We start from the raw sequence: 20877 nt of genomic DNA, 5'->3' as shown, positions 1-20877 counted from the left end.
CTGTTGATATGAAAAATCGGATAGATTTAGCAATATAGTAGGTGTATGATGTATATTACGATGTTATGATGAGCATGCCTTTCTCCACTGACGTACTGAGTTGATCAAAGCGTTTGTAAGGATAGACTAGGCCTACTGAATATTAGAAGGCAGCTGCCTGGCTGATGTGAACAGGAACATGGTTTGTGTAACATTAGCAACATATTATAAGCTGTTTGATAACGTTGTCAAGCAAAAGGCTAATCCTATTAATTACGGTTATGTGTCTGACCTTGTAAAGAGCGATACCAATGTGCAGAGTTTACCTCAGTAAGTTGACTGAGTGGATCTCTGAGCTGGTGTGAGTGAGTGGAGGCGGGGTTAATTAGCATATTCATGGATCCGCATATACTGAATGAAGCAAGGGTGTAGTTACATTCAAGCTATTTTAAGGCATGAATAATTTTATTTCACAGGAAAAAACGTTTAAATATGTAATTTTGGTGATCAATGATGAGTTTTAAGGGATACAATTATTGACTACTACAGGAGGACTTTAAATGGTTTATCATCAAAGACAATGTATAAGGCTGCAACTGAATTCAAATCTTCTCCCTGTTCAGTTAATTTCCCCCACATTCAGCATCTCGTGTGCCCAGATCATGTGAGTGTAGAGTAGTAGATATACTCTGCAAAGCTGTTTCCAGTCATTTTCTGGAATACTGTAAGACTTATCAGTGTTTGGTCTTGTGTGTGGGAGTTGCTACTCTGTGCTTCTGTCAATGTGACTGCTGCCAGCTATCTATGTCATGCATCAGTGTTTCTGAAGAGATGCCACCCTAACAGAATGACAATCTATAAAAACAAACATCCTAATTCCATTTCACAGCTTTAGATTTGTCACATGCTGCAACCGATTAACTTGCCTTGACTCCAAGATCCATTATATTCCAAAACATTATGCTTGCATGGGCCTCATTTTGCACCCATCTTTTGGATGTCATTATGTAATTATTTACAAAAGAGGTAACAAGGTTTACCTCAATCAAAGTGATCTGATAGATAGATGTTCAGCTAATCAAATGAAACCAGAATAGTTAGATATTCAAATCATTTAGATAAAATATCAATACTACCATTCAGATGTACAAGATGATAACTGTGGGAGACACACTGTGCCAAAGGCCTCTGGAGAAGCACAAACAAACCAAGACCAATTCAGTGTGACAGCAGTCAGCTCCCTCAGGACCACCATGACCAAGACAACCGACAACAGCTGCCAAACACTGCCTGGCAGCGAAGATGAGGGGGAGTCAAAGCTGACTGGTACCTCATGCTATACAAACAAATTCTCTCTCATCCAAGTCCAAATGTTTTGATGATTTTCATGAAATATAAGACGATACAAACAGCATCCGAAATCCTGTTAAGAGATAGTCTGTATAAAAAAATATATATATTTGAAACGGAAAAAGACAAATCCAGAGGGGATTAAAGGAATTAAACAATTGGAGAGAGAAAGAGACCGAGTGAGAGAGTAGAAAGAAAGATAGAAAGAGAGAGCCGTATCGGGAATAATCACAGCATGAGAGGGAGAGACATGAGGCGGTGCTCTGAATAGGAAGCAGAGGGAAGGATGGGAAGAGATTAGTGCTGCACTCTGTGGACTCATCACTCAATGAAAGCACACTCTGCAAACAACAAGGGTGCTCAGCCTCAGGAGAACTGCATGGGAAAGGTGCGAGTTTCGTTTTAGGGAAATATAAAACTTGCTGGAAAACGCTTTGGACTTACTGGATATTTTCAGATCAGGATAATCGGTTTGAAGAACTTCTAATTATGGATTGATACATCAAAGTAAGAACAGAGGAACCAGATTTAAGAAGGTTCTAAGTGACTTTTCTGGTAGGCTTTCCTGTGTATGTTGTGCTAATAGAATACGTTAACCAATGTAAAACAAATTTTAATTATAAATCATATTTACAGACTTCTAAGTGCATTCCTTGCCCCAGATACTGTCCATCTGCTCTTATGCTCTGATGATCTGAATACTGGAGGACATGACAGATGTAAAATGACCTTTTTGGGATTTAAGAGCAGAGGGCTTCCTGTGTTGAGTGTTTCTCCAACTGTGCCAGCATTCTTCCTGATGCAATCCTTTTAACGTGCAACCAAAAGAATGATCTCTTCATATTATATGGTTTTGATCTCGCTCTTGTTTCGGATCTCAGGAGCTAGTTGTCCTCAGGGCTGCCTGTGCACCTCTGACATACTGAACTGTGGCTCTTTAGGTCTGGATAGATTCCCCAGCCTGCTTCCATTCACGACTTCTGTCTTGGACCTCAGTCATAACAGACTAACATGGCTGGGAGCCGACAGCTTCTACGGGCTCCCAAGGCTGCACACTTTGCATATGTCCCATAACCGCATCTCCTTGCTCAGCCCGGGAGCTTTCCATAACGTCAGTGGTCTACGATACCTGGACCTATCTTCCAACAAATTGCAGGTGGTGGGGAAGTATCACTTCCAGAACCTACCGGCCTTGGAGGTGTTGTTGCTGTACAACAACCGTCTTTCCCGCGTGGAAAGCAACACACTAATGGGTCTCGGTAGTCTCAGAAAGGTTTATTTTAGCCTCAACCAGATCACAGACTTCCCGTTCTTCTCAGTTCGCAAGCATAGCCACCCCAACCTGGTTACGCTGGACCTCTCCTCAAACCGTCTGTTTCGTTTGCCCATGGATGACATTGTGCTGTTGCCTGTTGCGGTGCAAAAAGGCCTATTTCTGCATAACAACAGTCTGGAGTGTGATTGCTCTGTGTACCGCATGTTTTGGCACTGGGAGCAGAAGGGATACGCAAGCGTGAAAGACTACAAGGATGACTACAAGTGTCTGAAGTACGGTGAACCTCAAATCTCAATAAATTTTCTGCGATCTGCACACTTATTTGAGAACTGTACGATTGGGAAGATGATATCCCTGATATCCCCAAAGGCTGATAAAGTTGTTTATGAGGGTGAACAAGTGAGACTGGACTGCACTGGAACACTAAACGGAGAAGACCTGTCCTACAGCTGGATCATTCCTCATCAAGAGAACATCTCTCAGCTGATCCAGAACGGAACTCTACGTCTCAATCAAGACGGTAGCTTGGATATTCTTGCTGCCCAGTCCATAGATTCGGGGGTCTACCAGTGCACTGCTGTGGATAATACGAGGATGATAAATGAATCACGAGAAGTGAACCTAACTGTCGTAGCCCAGCGCTCCTCAGAGGAGCCGTTCAACACAGGCTACACCACTCTTTTTGGGTGTGTTGTGACCCTTGTCCTGATATTGATGTATCTGTATTTAACCCCATGTCGCTGTGGTTGCTGCAAACCTCCTCCCCCCTCTCCAGGCATCTCAACCTTTGGGGAAGACCGCTGCACTCTGGCCTCTATCTTTGCAGATCCTTCAACTGATCGACTCAAGGGCAAGTCTCAGTCCGACAGGCACGTAATGTTCCTTGAGCCACTCATGGCAGGGAAAAACGGCCATCTGAAAGCTGCATTTGTTGTTGAACAGCCTGCGATTGAATGGGACACAGAAAACATTACCATTATCAGCGAAAGAAATTACTCAGAGTAGCACATTTGTGACTTCAAAATCCCACAGGATTGCTTAAACCTGTTTGAATTATAGGTACAAGTATCACCAATTAATCTGTCATTATTCCCTAATAAATTACTTTGATCCTCAGATTTAGAGGGTGTCTCCTGTCTCACATGAAAAAATGAATGCATGGGACTGTGCTGCTGCTAGTAATGTGCTGAAAATCCAACTAAGAGCAAATGTATTGAATTTGCTCCAAAAAGCTCAAAAGTCACTTTGACAAACAAAATACACTGGTTGTCAGTAATGCAGTAATTTACACAGATCAAAAACAATCTGATTTAGTCAGTTACACATCTCTTTAGATGGGAAGATAGTGACCACAAGTTCTTCATGTATAGTTTTTCAGAAAGATAAAGTCCCGATCAAAAACATCTAGATGTTGTAGATATTATATTATAAGCAGACAGTAATTTAAAGAGAGGACATTTCAGTAATCTAAATCCTCAACAGAAGACCTTTAGATCTATTTAAGACTAAGGTTTAATCTCTTCAGTTATGTCATTAGATACATCTAATATTTTATGTCAAGAAAACGAGGAATTTTGGTGCGGAACCATGATGTATACGAAAATAAATGTTCTACTAGCCTGCACCTAGCAGTTGTGAAAAGCAAATAAGATAAATGAAGAAGCAGCAGCGAAGGCAATGTAGTGATGTCTGTTTATGTGTGATATTATTCATTTCTGCACTTTGCATTAAGCAAATTGCTCTTTCATTACAGAGATGTGCTATGGGAGAGGATTAACACCCCTGCCAGAATTTTTCCTCCCACACCATGCACAGTATGCAAACTAAAAGCAAAATATGAAAATGAAAGGGTACCAAGGTACAGAGTTAATCCATGCAGTCCATTTCCAGATGTGATCAGATTATCTGCGGCAACCCACTTTCACATACGTAATACGACGACACATGTCTCCTGGTTGTTTGACAACTGTTGTGCAGTTCACAAATCCCTGCCAAATGCAATGCTACCAGATTCAGTAATCTAAATCCTCAACCTTAAATCAACCCAAAAATAGGCCCATGTGATCGTATTCAATCATTTCTCATTAGATCTCATTCTCTTTAAGTCCGTAACATGTACATCCTATAATGCCAAAACATTTATCAGACTCACCAAACTCATCTCATTTTATGTGGTTAAAATCAGTCTCCCTTTCTGTTCAATACAGAGGAACAACAGAAAAACAGTTTGTAACTCTATAAACAGTTTGTTTTAAAAGATCACTATATTAAATGAGAGATGAGATGAACAGGAGTCAGATTTTAGCAGATTACTCTTTGGGGCAAACCTAGATTCTCCAACGTTTTCAGCCATCTCTTAATCCTTTAAGCTTTCTTCTTTTTTTTCCATTCTGCTGCTGGCATGATTTGGTCTTATTTTTCTTTCTAACCTATACTGAACTCAGGAGGTGATAAATGTAACCAAACAACAGATCATCAGACAAACAACATCCCAGCCACATCTGACATTCAACTTGGGTTGAAATATAGAAATAGCAGAAAAGGTGTTTTAAACAAAATCTTACGCATTATTTTTAGAGACATAGCTGTTTATCTATAGTAACATTTGTGAAATGCCCTGAGGTATTTTCTACAGAACTTCAGCTAACCATATTCATGTTTGTCATGTACAAAGGGCAAATTCAGAGTCAGTTTTGAAATAAAGATGCATAATCTTCTTTAAACATTTAAACACACTGATTCATTGTTTTTTGACAAGAAACAAACCCTTTAGAAAATTGCATCAGCATCAGACCAGCAGAATTAATTAGGAAATGATGCCCTCTGCTGGCCGGCTATAAAACCATTAGGTTGAATGTTACCAATGCACACATATGAAACAACTTTGGCATTGATTAACCTCATTGGAAAAGAAAATCGTAACCATTTTTATATAACATCATAAATAACTATGTACATGTACACAGAGTACAACCATTCCCAAGAGTTAATACTGAACACAATATCACAATGTTTGATACAACCTTGTTTTAATAGAACATCTGTACAACCAAGAATGTAAAAAAAACCAAAAACAGCTAAAATGAAGAACGACTCACTTTCTCTCTTTAAAAAAATATTGTCTGCATTTTGCTCCTTTTTCACAAACAGTTTTTTTTTGAAAATCCGAACAAAAAGTATTGACAAAAATGAAACATTGAAAGGCAATTACATTTCTTGGCAATATAAATATAGTGGTATGAACAAGGTTTCTCAAACATCTTGTTTAGGAAGGGCATTACTGAAAACAGTGAAAATCTGGCCACCGTCTGAGTCACCAATCTCGTTTATACAAAACCAGATTAATTTTTTTTTTTTTTTATTTCAGATGTTGATATTTTGATGTGCTCTTAATGGTAAATATGTACATTCCTAATGCCAGTAGTCTATGAGGGAGCATGGCATCCCTATGGCATTTAGTTGTAGGTGTAGTCCGAATAGTAGTCTGACCGACCACCCCCTCCCCTCCCAGGGGGATAGCCCCAGTTACAGGACGGGCCCCCTCTGAGGTGACCCCGGCCAGGTCTAGATCTCATGGGATGCGGTGGTACTCCTCGACCTCTGAAGCCACCACGCATCATATCAGCGGTTCCTCCTCTGGGATTGTACATGCTATTGTTGTGTCCGCCTCGGCACAAGGTTCCCAGTGCGGCTCCGGGGATGGGTAAGAGTCCTCTGCTTGCAGTGCCACCCCTGGTAGGAGGGGCTTGACTGCTTCCCTGACTCTCAGAGGAAGAGTTCACGGGAATTTTGCTGCCTTGGCTGCATGAGGTCGAACTACCCAGCGCACTTCCTTTATCTCTACTGCCCTCCTGCTGGCCCACTTTAGAGGTTGCTGAAGCAGGGACATCATCTTCCTCTTGTCCATGAGAGGTTCCGCTCTCAGTGTCTCCCACCCACGATCCATCGGCAGGCCTAGCAGCCTCAGTTTGGGCGGAAGGAAGAGTGCTGAATCCTGCCCCACTCTGTCCAGCCGCGTATCCCTGCTGGGCTCCCGGTGTAGGAACCCAGCTGTAAAGTGATGGAAGAGGGGGAATTGGAGTGAGGGCTGGGAAAAGCGTAGCATCTGGGTAGGAGGGAAAAGTGGTGTGAAGAGAGGACGAGGAAGAAGCGGAGGATGAGGAAGCAGTCTCTACACACATCTTAGCAGTTTGAGAGCCAGCAAGTCCTTGCTGATTAGCAGTTGTCGCCCCAGACACTCCCATACTGTCAGGAACGGGACCAGATGGCTGAAGAGAGGAGGCTGACTCTGGAGTAGGAGGCACCTCCACCGAGCTAACCGGCGGCTGCGGGAGGGAAAGGGGAAGGGTGAGTGGTTGGGTAGCGGGTAAGGTGCAGGAGTTTATAGGAGGTTGAGTCCCAGGAGGAGCAGTAGTTTGACTGTACTCGGATCCTCTGGAGGCCACGCTGACAGGAGATGAATATGCCGAGGACATATGGTAAGCGGGAGAACCAGAGTAAGGGCTCCACTGTGCTGAGTTGGGACACAGGTAGCTCTGGTGGGGATTCACGCCAAAACTGGTCAGGGTGTCCTCTACTTCAGGCCTAGGTGTGCCGTCCTGACTGGCAGCTTTATATTGAGCGATGGCAGACTTCAGAGCTGCATAATCAGTCAAGTAAGAGCCCTGGGTAGGGTAGGTGGTAGGGTTTGGATGCACAAGTGGATCGATAATGGGGTCCAAAGAGGGTTGGTCAGGGAGGGGAGGACGAAATCCATCAGTCTGAGGCGGAGGGGGCTGAGGTGCCTGCGGTTCCGACAGGTCATTTTCAGTCTGAATGGAAGTCTCGTTGATAACCAGCATGTCATCTTCAGAGTCTATAGACATGTCCTCCTCATCTCGAACTGCATCAGGCTCCACTGAGCAGTCAAAGAGAAGATACCGTGTCAACATCTATAATTTCTTTGTGAATTTTGTCAGAAGCAGTAAAGAACTCTGCAGTCTTTACCTGGATCAGGTAGGGCAGCCAATGCTACTTCTTCTGGGACACTGATCAAACTCTGGAAGTTGTTCATGATGTCATTCATACCCGCAATGATCACTCCACTACCGGAGAACTGTGAGAACGTGTCGTCATGCCTTTCTGTATATAAACAGCACAGATTGATTAAGAAACATCACAGATGACTCCACATACCCCCATTCATAAATACCAGCCTTCAACTAGACATGTTGCGTGTACCTGTGAGGAAGATGAGGTGTCGAAGCTGTGTGTGTTGAGCCTGCAGCTTTACCAAACAGTCCAAATCAGGAGCCTGCCTAGAAGGAGTGTCACACTCATGATAAGGCAGAAACTCCACCAGGTGTTTCTTCTGGTATGTCGTCAGCAGGTTCAAAAGATTCAGGGCCTCAGTGTTTAACCTGTGAAAGGAAAGATGTGTGAGATATTGGAGACTAGGAGTCTGTCAGGATTGGTGAATTAGACTCATTATTCTGTCTCTAACCTGCTGAGCTCTTTAAGCTTCTTCTGAGTCTTACAGTGCACCTTCCACTTCCAGGGTGACCCCTGTTCCTCCAGGAACTTAAGAAACGCCTGTAGCTTCTCTGTAAACATAAATGTCAGTCCTTAAAGTCTTGATGTAATATAAGTAGAAGAATTTTTGCTATATACACATCCGAGTGAAATGGTTTATCAAAATTCATCGGTTGTTGATTTGATGGAGGCAGTTCTACAGTTTGGAAGAAAGGTTCAGTTTTAAGCAGATTAATGACTGGAGAAGTACGTCACCAGAGAAGTCTGTTGTTTCCAACGTAAGATTGAGTAATGATGTTTTTAATAAAAATTATGTTACATCTTATTTTAAAAAAAAGAAAGAAACATGGTTAAAAAATTCACAATAAGAAAATGAAGATGCATTTAGAAAATGCTGCCTTTAAATTAATATTTTATTAATTTATTAATGTGTGGATACATTTTTGCATTCACACTTAGGCCGGCGACACACTGGCTGCGTGGCGTGAGCGTCTCAGTTGCGTGGCGTGTCCATTTTTATTTCGGCTCCCATGTTAACAGGTTATAGCTTGCACACTGCCTGCGTGACAGGCGCAGGCGCAGCTAGAAATAGAATCGACGCCTATTTTTCACGCAACACGCAAGCGTGTTGGAAGCGTTTCCAGGCAAAATAGAATAGGAAAATATGTTTATATGTCATTTTGACACAAATACATATTAATAAATGACATTTTGATGTTTGAAAGTCTCTAGGTTTTGACATAAATGCAGATATAAATGTAATTAAAAAAATATTATTGATTTTCAAATATTGCACCTGTCAATACAGAACGAAATATTCTGTAGCCTATTTTGCCGTCAATACTGCCTGCTATAGATCAAATCTTCGCTATATATTAACATGAAGTATAGGCCTTCCACAACTCTCTCCCCATATGTCGAGTATATCACCAATGAGGCTTATCATATGTTTCAGACACGTTTCTGGTGTGCAAAGACATAGAAAACGGCACGCAACAGAAACGCCACGCCACGCTCACGCCACGCAGTCAGTGTGTCACCGGCCTTAAAGCTACGAATTTAAAAGCACACACAGTAAACTTTTGGATAGACCATTTCAACATGATAGTGCCTGAAGATTTTGTAAGCCACTAAGCCATTCAGCTCTTACCTAGTGTTATATTGTCTGGGTTGAGTATGAGCTCATCCGACACAATAAGACCTCCAGACACGAAGAGCTCATTGTAAGTGCGATTCTTCACATCATCCAGACTGTCCACTCCAGCAAAGTAAACTGTAGGCAATTTCTTCAGAGACACCAAAGCTGGGATCTAAAAGGGGTATAGAGGGAACAATGTCTCAAATGCTATATGCAACTAATAATAATACTTTACGAAAAAAAGGTTTGCAATGGCGAGTTATTAGTTACCTTATGTACATGAGCTGCGATATCCTCATTCTGAATAATGATCATAAACTTTTGCTGACTTTTAATTTCTAGGTAATTCTGAGGGTTGCAATCAATGTTTCCAAGACTTCTTAAATACTCCTGTAAAACCAAACAAGGGAGGTGAAAGATAAGGGGTTTTAAAGGTTGGTCAAAAGTATCAGACAACACTGTATATTCTGACATTTAAATACTTTCAGACCTTGATCTCAGTGCAGAGTTCACTCTCCTCATCTCCTCTCTGAATGTAAAACTTTACTGCATTCTTCTGCATGATCTCCATCAGTGTGCACAACACATCAGGCTTGATTTGTCCAATAACACTGCCCCCCACAGTGCTTGAGGTTACTGCAAGAGCAGGCTCAGAGGGCATCTCTGGGACTGAAGGGATTGGAGGATGCCTGGCACTTCCTGCTGATGGGGAACACATAGGACTTTCCACAACATCTGAACCCTTGGGGTCAACTGATTTTTCTGAAAACAGATGGACCTCTCTGACAGTACCAAGGCGATGCTTGGCTGAAGGAAGTTTAAGGGTAGCTTGTGACTTGCTCGACAACGCCTGAGATTTAGGCACTGGAGATGATGTTTTAGTGCGAGGATGAGCAGCAGGTGAGGGCAGCGTGGGTTGGGCAGGAGCTGGCATTACAGAAGGGGGTGGAGCAGGTGGCAAGAGGGCGGGCACTGGGGCAACGGCAGGTGGTGACGTAACAGCCACAGGTTCTAAAGACGCACTGGGAGAACGGATCATACGGTCCATCTTTTCACAGAGACTGTTAACGTAGCCCTGCACAGGCAGGGAGGAGACATATTTGGAGACAAAAGGTGAGAATGAGCTTGCCCGTTTGGCCTGATCCTCAAGTCGTGGCAAAGGAGTTTGGGGAGTGTAGGTTATATGTTGGTCCTCCATCATTTTCTGAATCCCTGTGCAGAGGTTCTGGAACTCACTGTCGAGGATAGTGTCTACTACTTTGCCCGTGGTGTGTCCCTGCTTCTCCCCTCCACTAACAAAAGGTTCACAAACACCCTCTAAAGCTAAAAACAGAATATGTTTATTAGTTTTGTCAATCCATTATTATTTCACAAAATTTAACAATTTATTATTTAAAATATTTTTACACTGTACAAGTGTTCGGGGGGGTATACAAGGTTTGACTCTGAAAGAAGGCATCTTTAAATCAATAATTGTTATACGAAATTAAACTCATTAAAGTGACTATAATGACTTGAAGCACCAAATCAGCATATCAAAATTAGGGATGTCCCGATACCACTTTTTTCACTTCCGATACGATACCGATGCCGCCGGAGCTTTGGCTATTTGCCGATACCGATATCAATCCGATATTTTTATTTTATTCTTGAACTAATACTACTACTAATAAAATATATATAAGCACTTTGCTCAATTAGCCACATAAAAACATCTCACTCAAATGGAGAACAAATACTTCTCCAGTATATAGTCCACAACAACAGCTGATAATGAAAGACTGCCACCCTTTATTCAAAAGACCTTGAGATATGTTTGGTAATTGTACCTGAATGAATTTAAAATTAATTTGGTATATTTCAGATCAATATATTTGTTTCCTTAAAATTTTAATTAACAAACTTTATTCTCATCTGAATTATAAATACTACTTTTAAAAACACATTTGATTTTCTTTTTTATTCAATGTAGAATGTGTAACTTAAAAATAAACAGACTGTTTTAGGACAAAAAATGAAAACAAATGCAATATGATGAATGTCCAAAAGATGAGATAATTTTTGCTTTTAAACAGCGTGGGTGCGTGTGTGTGTGTGTGTGTGTGTGTGTGTGTGTGTGTGTGTGTGTGTGTGTGATTTTGGTTGGGTGATAGTTACAGTTTGACAAGAATTTACAGTTTGACAAAACCACATTGTGTTTTACACAAATATAAGCTAAACACTTTTTGCAGTTTTAATGATGTCCTGTATGAAAATGACGGAGTGTGTTTTTGTTTCCACTGTTCGATCGCGCCCGTGCATCTCTCTCTCTGACACACACACACTCAAGCACGGCAATCTTGACATCGCAGCCTGTTCATTTTGCTGCGTTCACACCAAACGTGAATAGAGCGTCAAATTCGCGTCTAGTTCGATGCTTGAACAGTTTGAATCCATTCGCGCGTCCAAAGCGAATAGGACGTGCCGCGCGCGTATAATGATAAAGCGAGCGTTTGAAGCGATACAGACGCGCGTTCCCGCATATGTCTATGCGCGTATCTAACAGTATTACATTAATTAATGTGCACGCGAGTTTTATTTATTTTTATATCGTGTATTCTCCATGTAAATCCATGCACCGAACGTTCGTTCAGTACGAATACATGTACCGTTCCAACCCTAATAGGTATCGGATAATTTTTTTTCTCCCCTCCAATATCCGATCTAGCGTTTTGGGCCAGTATCGGCACGATACCGATGCCGTGGATCGGATCGGGACATCCCTAATCAAAATGATTTCAGAAGGATCATTTGAAACTGAAGACTGGAGCAATGGCTCCAGAATATTCAGCTTTGCCATCATAGAAATACCTTTTGAAATATAATAAACAAGAACATTTATTTTTAAATTGTAATAATATTTCACAATACTACAACTTTTACAATATTTTTGATTAAAAAAATTCCAACCAACCCCAAACTTTTGAACAGTGGTGTATGTTACGAACAAGTCTGTTGCAAGTATGCAGGTAAGGACGAACCTGTGGTGGATATGCTCCAGGGATTGTGGCTCTGATGTGAGGCTTCTGCTGGACGGGAGAGCTGCTGCTCCAGATTGGAAGAGGGACTGTACACATCCACACTGCTCCTGCTGCAGGCTATTTGCTCCTACACACATATACTAAAGGTTAATTAAAACAACAATTGAGTGTGGCATTAGATATCATGAGGAACATTCCACACCTCCAAGCAATCCAGGTTAACCTGCTCCTCATCAGTACGCCTGCTACGCAGGTCAAGATCACAGTGGGCGGCTGAGTCGGTGGGCTCGTATCCCTCTATGTCTTTGGGGAGAATTGCAGGCTGGCTGCTGGCAGTGTTAGAGTTCTGGGCCATCCTGTTGAGCGTGCTGAGGAAGAGTTTGAGCAAGGCATGCGTGTCTCGGAGGGTGGCACTCTGAGTAACGCGATCCCGCAGGTCCGTGTCACACAGCCCCATGCTGTCCATCACCACTAAGAGAAAGAGAAACCAGCAGTCAAAAAGGAGCTCATGTCTCTAAGAAACTGCAGTCATACTCTATTGAGCTCTACATAATTTCACTCTTTTTTTAAAAGATGACATAAAACCCAGGCATGTTTTTGACAGGTTTCATGGGATTCACCTTTTAGTGATGGTGTAATTGTAAACAAAAACACGAAAGAAATGCATACATACAGAAAAACAAGTCAAAGTAACGAAATTAGTTGCAGGCACATTCTTGCATTGTGAATTATCACTGTTAATAATTTCACAGTTTAAGGTCCTTCAGCACATACAGTTACTCTTAGGGTCGGATCGGACTGATGCGTCAGCCTCAATCTGACGTCTTCTCTCTCTGCGTCTCTGGAGATAGTTCATGCAAGTAGATAGAGCACCTAGTCTCTCATTAGGCACACTGTACTTCTATTAGACGTGACACAATCACTTCACATGACCCTTTGAATACCACCTTTACTTAAATAACAGCACTAAATAAGAGATAGTCAAGAAGAGAGAATTAAGAAACTTTGGTAATAATTTCCACTAATTTTCACAGCCTTTACAATTTCAAAACTTTGATACTTTAAGGTTTTCCAAGACTCTGGGAACCCTGTATAGTGAAGGGAGTGGATTTACCATCCCTCTTGATGTATTATATAATGAATTGGAATTCAGCTTTCATGTTCTGTTCCAGTGAAGTCCTGACAAAAACTCAGCCTTGAAGGGAAAAGATATTGCCTATGTTTTATCTAATTTTGCTTGCAGGGGTTGTTTAGTATTTTTTAGAAGCATGTGACCTAGCCAAAGGAATAGTCTCCAGGAGAGTTCAACAGTGGCCCTAACTGAGAAGAGTCAATAAGGAATTTATGTGACCCTCACCAAAGTTTCTTACATATATTGGATAAAGAGTGTCAAAGATAATGACGACATTTGCATAAAGAACAGAATACTATATTTGGATGCAGGTAGAATTGTCTGTACTGTTAACATATCAGAACCTGTAGGAATGACGTCCACTGATTAACTATAAGTACTAGTGTATCTGTATCCTAAATTAGTTTGAGGCTGGATCCTCTTACTCATTTTCTATGGCCTTTAGAAGTGTGGAGAACTTTGTATTCAGTAAACTCTGTCAACTGATTGACAACTTTGACTCCTGGTCTTCATTGAGTATATTGGTCTCTTTATGTTGTCTAACTGTTATTCCCCTACAATAGTATCCAATCTCCATGCTGTACCTCTAAATTTTTTCGGCACAGACTTACCTCTCCCTGGCTCTCCATTCAGTAGACCTGTCCTAAGGTACTTGCTCACACTTCCAGGACCTTCCCTCTCCAACCTCCTCTTCAGGCCAGCGGGGTCCCAGTCCTCCTCTCTTTCCGGCCCACTGCCCTCCTCCTTGCTCAAAGTCCGCTTATGTAACTGAATCAACTTTAGCAATTTCTCCATCTTTTCTTTGTCATACTCACTCTGTGTCCTCTGAGCGCCACCGTTTGACTGAGAAACCCCAACTGTACTGCTGCTTGAAGCCTGTCTATCTGACCCTCCCCAGTCTGAGACAGGACTGTAATCTTCTGCACCTGCTGGGGGAGATGCTGCCTCCTGTTTGCTTTCCACCAGACCCTGCTGCAGCGCCTCCACAGGCAGCTGGAACTGTCCCGGACCATATATGTAAGAGTTCAGTGCCACATCCATATTCTTAGGACGAGGCGCCAGGTGTTGGCTTGTCCGGTCATCCAGACTGTGCCGGTACTCTACAATGTGAAAGGGCCGGATAGCGCCTTGCTCCTTCTGGTTGAGGTAGTCCAGCGCCTGAAGTTTCAGTCCCACCGCAATCTCTTTGGGTGGATTGGCACGCAGCTTGTAGAGACCATGATGCAGGGCGGGAACAAAATTATCTAGTTGGTGGCTGATTGGGTCTTTAGGCTCTAGTGGAGGATCCTCATCAACTCCAGAGTTCTTCAAAACTTCACAATAAAAAAGCAAACCCCATTAGAAGGACTGCATAGTGATGCATAGACACTTAAAATGCAAACAAACAAACTACAAGAAACTACCAAAAAAATAGACACTTACTCAATTTTGAGATCATTCTTTGCTCTTGAAAGATAAAAAGTGCCTGCAAAACCCTGTCATTTCTTCCTCGTCGCTCTTTAAAGAAAAAAAGAAACAAACACACAGCCTCCATTATTCCATGCCAAAAATCACAGTGCCGATGCAATGTACAAGGTTAAAGACTATGCATATACATACCAGTGGTAGCGAACAACTGAGAGGACGAAAGGAGGAAGAGAAATCCTTTGTCTATCAATGGCTTCACCAAAACCTAGAGTAAAGAGTTTATTTATAGCATGACTATAATAAAACATCACCAATTTTACTTCTGCACATCACATCACTGACACAGATTCTATCAACAGAATGAAGAAACTGTGTAGAGGGTGGGCGGTAACGCTATGCAGAGATTAATTCAATCAAAGTGTAAAGTGGCCTGTGAATGAGCTCACCATCCTTTCTCTCTCAAGCCGGTGCAGCAGTCCCGAGAGATGGTTTTCCTGTTTACTCTTCCCCATGACCTCATACAGGCTGCAGTACATCCCACACTTCAACACTGCAAAATACCACAAGACATTATCACATGTCAATACTGACACATCAAATGTTTTACCATGTATTGAGCTGAAAAGCATCACTGGTACTCATCCTACCCTCTCGTGATCCACTGTACGCCTCCCACGATAGCAGAACGGGCGGGATCTTTCTCTTCACTTGATCAAGATGCATAGCCATATTGATGTCAAGCTTGTCTGGCCTGAAAAAGAAAAAAAATACTTTTTAAAACCAATGCACAAAACATTTGTTAAACTGCATAGGTTGAAAGAAAGGAGACTCACAGTTTAAGAGGAAGGTGAGCGAGTCTTGAAGACCGGATGTACACTTGATAGACCTCCTCTCCTTTATTCACCAGTGAGCCACTCCAAACTGTATATCTTCGTCGAACTAAAGCATCAAATAATAATACAGTAAGTTAGATAATATGCCCATCTAATCATTTTATTAGGCTGCTATAAAGAGAAATACGAATCATACCTCTTTGCCCTTCATATAACATGCTGTTTAATCTACTGAAAGAGAAAATAAATTGTTATAAATAATAAAACCAAAACAGAGTGTAGTACACTTTCTACACAGATCACCAGTTATCCCGTTCATACCTGTGTGTGGCCGTGGCCGACTCTTTGCCTTTGTATTGGAAAGACACAACTGCATATGGCAACACATGTCTCGGCCTGGATCTTAGCTCCTCAAAAGCAAATTCATAGAAGTATTGCTGGAATAAAACACAGAAGGAAATCAGATACATAACAGGTCACATCTGTACACATTCCGAAGCAAAAGGTCATATTGAAAAACTCACTCACCTGAGTGTGCTCAAAGGCCCTATACGACAATAATGAGGTCACTTTGCTGGCATTTTTGTACACATGGCTGTCATATTTTAGGGCCGGCTCAAGATTATTTTTGGGCATGTTCTCAAATATGGTCTTCACTTTACCCTGCAGAATAAGACAAAGTCAATATTGTTTTTGAAACCTCAGTGAAGTCTATGCACTTTTTATTTTTGAAAGACAACTTTTACACACATTTGATGCTTGGCCACAGACTTACCTTCATTACTTTAAATATTATTATGTCTCCAGCAGCACCCACTTCAAATGGATTCATTTGTAACAAATCTGAGTATTTTGAGAGGTAAACCCCTAAAAATAGAAAAAGGATAGAAGAGTTACTTGGGGCGACATTCCTGTGACCCACAAAAAGCCCTGGGGTAATCCCAAGAAATTTGTTAGCAATCCATTTGGAATGCAGAGTTTCTGCATAGAGCATAATATGTTTGCTAAGATTAAATATTTGCAGAAACTATTTAATTTCACCAGCTAAAGCGATCCTAGTCGTATTTACAAGATTTACAAAACTGGGTTTGTGAATGTCTCTAAACACATAGCAGCTGCTTCACTATTCAACCATACAAAGATCATGTATCAGAAATTTGCCTAAAAAAAAAGAAAGAAATTATCATATTACTTCCAAAACCTCAAACACGCTCTGAAAATAGACAGAGGTAATAGGGGTGACCAAAATATATAACAGATGTTACTTAAAAAGTTTTTCAATGCAAAAATGAGCGTCTGTAGCAAGTTTGGTTAATTAACATTAACTTGGCCCAGTGATCACAAGAAAGTATGGAGCAGTGGTCTTTTTGGCCCTGACCAATTCAACTACTCCAAACCAAAGATCAAGTGACCACAGTAATACAAAATCCTCCCAGGACTCCCCTTCCCAAGCAAAGGATTAGAGCTAAACAGATATAAACACTCACTGGAAGCACAACGCTCACCTTTGAGAGGGTTTCCCAGATTGTTGACCCGCGAATGTCCCACAGAAAGACCCTTTTCGCAAATCCAGTGAGCCTTATAAAGAAAATCAGATATTCCTTTGGTTAGTCACACTTTTGACCAAGACTATCGCTAAATTAGGCCACTTTCTGATAAATACTTAGACAAGAAAGTGGTTACAATGACATTTTTATTCAAAGTACTGCCAATATTGTAATTATTGTAGCAGTTATGTTGTAAATGCATTATAAACACTTTACAATTCAATAAATTAACAGGAACGACAGAGAACAAAGAACAAGAATAATATTGAGTTCTGTTTATACTGCACCCAAGAAGGATATGTAGTAGCACAAAATTCTGAGGTCAAGCTCAGACTACAAAAAGTCCAAGTGTTAATATTACAATTAAAATAACACTCACAGACATCGTGTGTCACTAAGCAAAACTAACACAACCTCACCTTATTCCTATCAGGCAGCAGAAAAGCATAGGATTCTGCGAGTTCTGCCTCTGTCCTGCCATTCTGCTTCAGTTCCCTTTTCTTCTCGATGAACTGTGAAGACAAAAATGACTAATTATTCCATATCAGTATTTGATTCACTGAAAACTGCCCCCAAGTGGCCTGATGGGTATTTCAATGATCTAGTATTTTACAATCGCACGCAGCTCTCTCACCTCTTTCTCCAAGAGTTCGTTGTGAATGAGAGAAGCTTTGGTGTAGGTGAAAGTCCCACGGGATGTGGCGTCCAGGTAGAACGAGGACAGAAGCTTCACAACTTCCTCAAACTCTCTGGAATCTGGAGACAAATGCTGAAGGAGACCTGGAGGACAGCACACAATAAAGACAGAGCTCATTAGATCAGAACAACATCAATGCATTCAATAAAAGAAAGCAACAAAAGCTGTATAGTGTATTTTGATTGTGTTGTTTTTTTCAACTGGAAGTTGCACATAATCTGACAGGCACTCTATACAATGTGATGCATCTTGCAGTTTAATGCAATAAAAGACATAGATCAAAACTAGTGAAATTGGGTTTTTAATAGCCGACGCTTAAATTATGTTGATACTTACACAAAATGTGTTGCCAAATAAGACACACAAAATAATGAAATAATAGATTGTCTTATTTACAAAAAATTCGCTAAAAACAAATGAAATAACAGTTTCATAACCAATAAGCAAAGCTATCGAATGTTTGGTTAGTTGCGTTAATCGACTTCATAATGGCCAAACGAATCTTCTTGGTCGATTCAATAATCGTTCAAAACATTTACGAGGCGACATAAAGCGGGGTTAAAATATATTTGAAATGTCTAGTCCTCTTTAGAACAATAGTTTAGTGCCTGTTCTGCTATTTTTAATCAGATAAAGCGCCTAGAGACACAAACTTGCACAACAAAAGTGACAAAGTGAGAGTTGTCATGCATAACTACTTTACAACTATTACTACAACCACAAGTTTCGCTTTCATTCAGGCAGTGTTCTTCTGTTGGTACGCGCTCATGTCTTTATTTCTTTAGCGCTAGCTGCTATACGGAAATAGTACGGGAATGAATGAGGTGTCCAAATAAGGCTGGTTTTTCAGGACTGACAGAAACGTCGTGAGTAAAGACTGAAGGGAGAAATGCAGTGGTCAACCGAATCACACTGGTGCCATTGATGAGGAGGGGAAGAAGTGTGTCATGTGGTGCAGCAGTACTGTACGGTGTGGGAGGAGTGTGGATCCAACTAGCAAAGCAATGACACCGGCCTCCTTGAGGTTTAAAACAGCGAGACAAAAATGTGCGTCTTTTTTGTGTCGAATGAATCGAATCCTCACGTGCGACGATAGTTGCATTAGAGCGCCGACTTACCTGCAGCTCCGAGCAATGCACTCGCTAAAAATCCATTTAGTAACTAGTGCAAACCTTTCAGGCTAATCACGTGTTTCGTTATATAGATCCCACGTTTATATATCAATACAGGTCTATTCATTTGACCCGAAACACCAAAGAGCGCGCGTTTAGCGAACTTGAAAGCTGCGAAACAGAAACAGTCCATTTCGGGAATGGCAGTTGTAGTGGTAGTAATGGGACACACAACCTTTCCGCTCCTTGATTTTCCTCGGAATCTGAAAATTCCTTCTTGGCAGCTCCTCGGTGGACCTCGGCAGTGTCGAGGGGGCACCGCCGCAATTTTTCAGGTCCAACAGCCCTGCCCTCCGCCGCTCAGAGGCATCTTGTTCAGACATTTGCTCGTCTTCACATTCAGCTTGATCGCCATTTTGCTTGGATGTGGCCGTGCTAGAGGCTGACAACAATTGTTTCTTGCTGTCGCCATCCTCTAATGTTAGGCCGCCGGTCTTGCTGCTCTCCTTGTCGATTTTTCTCTCCTGGCTGAAATTGCAAGCCATTTTCGGACCTGCAGTCACCTAGTCAGCTGGCGATGAAGTTGGTTTCAATGCCGCTTCTCGGAGTAATTCTCCTTCTCAACCAGCCTCCGCCATTATGCCTGTGACGTATACCTTCCCCACCACTGCAAAACTCTGGCGTCACTCTGTTTACATTCACGTAGCCTGACGCCCCCCGGTGGCGCTATTGAGAACTGCGCAGCGTCTAGACGTCACGACCGCTATGCGCATGAGCAGCTTCACATACAGATGGCTCGAGTGTAACGTTTACAAGAGGAGCCAAGAATGAATCGTCGAGCTGTCTGACGACAATAAACTCTTTGGGGAAAGTCACTGCGTATGTTTGTGCACTTCCTCCCACCCAGAATCATTATATTTCATGCAATATAATCACATGACATATCGAGATCGAGACATTTATTACATAATTAATTCTTACATACAGTATACAAATTACATATGCACATAGCTTATGAAAATGAATATATCATTTTTCTGATAGGCCTACAAATATTTTCATTACAATATCATTAGGCCTAACATAATTTGAGAGAAACTTTAACTTTAAAAATTCTTAATATTTAGTTTGTTCTCCTTTGACTTTTAATGACAGCTGCATGAAGTCCACACGTTTGTGAGAAACCTAATGCATGATTTGATGCATCTCAGTGGAAGAACTTCTGACTGCTGAAAGATCAGTTTCACAGATGGGCTTATTTGATTATTCACCTAGGCAAAATTATACATTTGTTTCAAGGGTAACATTGATGGTCCCTTTTGAACATTCTGTTGACTATATAACATTGCAAAAATGTGTCAACTAACTCAGAGTATTAGTAGACTGTCTACTTAAAGGGATAGTTCACACAAAAATGTTGTCATCATTTACTCATGTTGTTCCAAACCTGTATGAGTTTCTTTCTTCTGTTGAACACAAAAGATGTTTTGAAGAATGTTTGTAACCAGACAGTTGACGGCACCCATTGACTTCCATATTTTTTTCCCTACTATGGAAGTCAACTATTTAGTCACTAACATTCTTTAAAATATCTTCTTTTGTGTTCAACAGAAGAAAGAAACTCCTACAGGTTTGTAACAACTTGAGGGTGAGTAAATAATGACAGGATTTTCATTTTGGGGTGAACTATCCCTTTAATATCCGCTAACATTTTATTGTGATGCTCCCTCAACAGACATTCTACTGACTATAAGTAACTTTGCGACTACATGTCAATTTATTCTAACCCTACCAGTCTACTAATACTCTAATGAAAGTTAGTAGACATGTAGGTGGAACGTTACTTCTAGTCAACAGACCGTTAAAGGGACCATC

General features: G+C 41.3%; 2 protein-coding genes across 3 annotated transcripts; one reads left to right on the top strand and one right to left on the bottom strand.

Annotated features, from left to right (window-relative positions):
• Positions 1–1512: 1512 nt before the first annotated feature.
• On the top strand, positions 1513–4299 carry LOC311301945 (amphoterin-induced protein 3). The gene has a single exon (XM_084427382.1). The coding sequence runs from the start codon at positions 2159–2161 to the stop codon at positions 3608–3610; it is 1452 nt and encodes a 483-aa protein (XP_084283508.1). The 5' UTR covers positions 1513–2158; the 3' UTR covers positions 3611–4299.
• Positions 4284–19681, bottom strand: tasorb (transcription activation suppressor b). 2 transcript variants are annotated; one of them, XM_084427381.1, is made up of 23 exons: positions 19238–19681; positions 17828–17973; positions 17613–17705; positions 17152–17224; positions 16422–16513; positions 16175–16309; positions 15968–16083; positions 15843–15874; positions 15647–15752; positions 15461–15564; positions 15260–15363; positions 15006–15078; positions 14829–14903; positions 14018–14719; positions 12477–12745; positions 12275–12401; positions 9745–10577; positions 9525–9644; positions 9267–9426; positions 8088–8187; positions 7826–8004; positions 7592–7726; positions 4284–7502 (listed from the first exon to the last, which is right to left on the bottom strand). In XM_084427381.1, exons 1-23 carry the CDS (start codon positions 19545–19547, stop codon positions 6061–6063), a joined length of 5526 nt encoding a protein of 1841 aa, XP_084283507.1. In that variant the 5' UTR covers positions 19548–19681; the 3' UTR covers positions 4284–6060. The 2 variants fall into 2 exon arrangements, with proteins under 2 accessions (XP_084283507.1, XP_084283506.1); XM_084427380.1 differs by having other exon boundaries at positions 15843–15877; positions 19238–19671.
• Positions 19682–20877: the final 1196 nt, after the last annotated feature.

This window comes from Rutilus rutilus (genome assembly GCF_951802725.1).
Source record: "Rutilus rutilus genome assembly, chromosome: 13".
NCBI classification, from domain to species: Eukaryota; Metazoa; Chordata; class Actinopteri; order Cypriniformes; family Leuciscidae; genus Rutilus; species Rutilus rutilus.
The sequence above is the reverse complement of the archived record's forward strand: the minus strand, read 5'-3'. Positions and strand labels throughout refer to the sequence as shown.

Coding starts and splice junctions, on each gene's coding strand:
- LOC311301945 (XM_084427382.1), top strand. CDS start 2,159: ATGATCTCTTCATATTATATGGTTTTGATCTCGCTCTTGTTTCGGATC.
- tasorb (XM_084427380.1), bottom strand. CDS start 19,547: ATGGCTTGCAATTTCAGCCAGGAGAGAAAAATCGACAAGGAGAGCAGC. Junction 10,578..12,274: donor CTGGAGCATATCCACCACAG/GTTCGTCCTTAC, acceptor TTCTGTTTTTAG/CTTTAGAGGGTGTTTGTGAA. Junction 7,503..7,591: donor GGCTGCCCTACCTGATCCAG/GTAAAGACTGCA, acceptor TTGACTGCTCAG/TGGAGCCTGATGCAGTTCGA.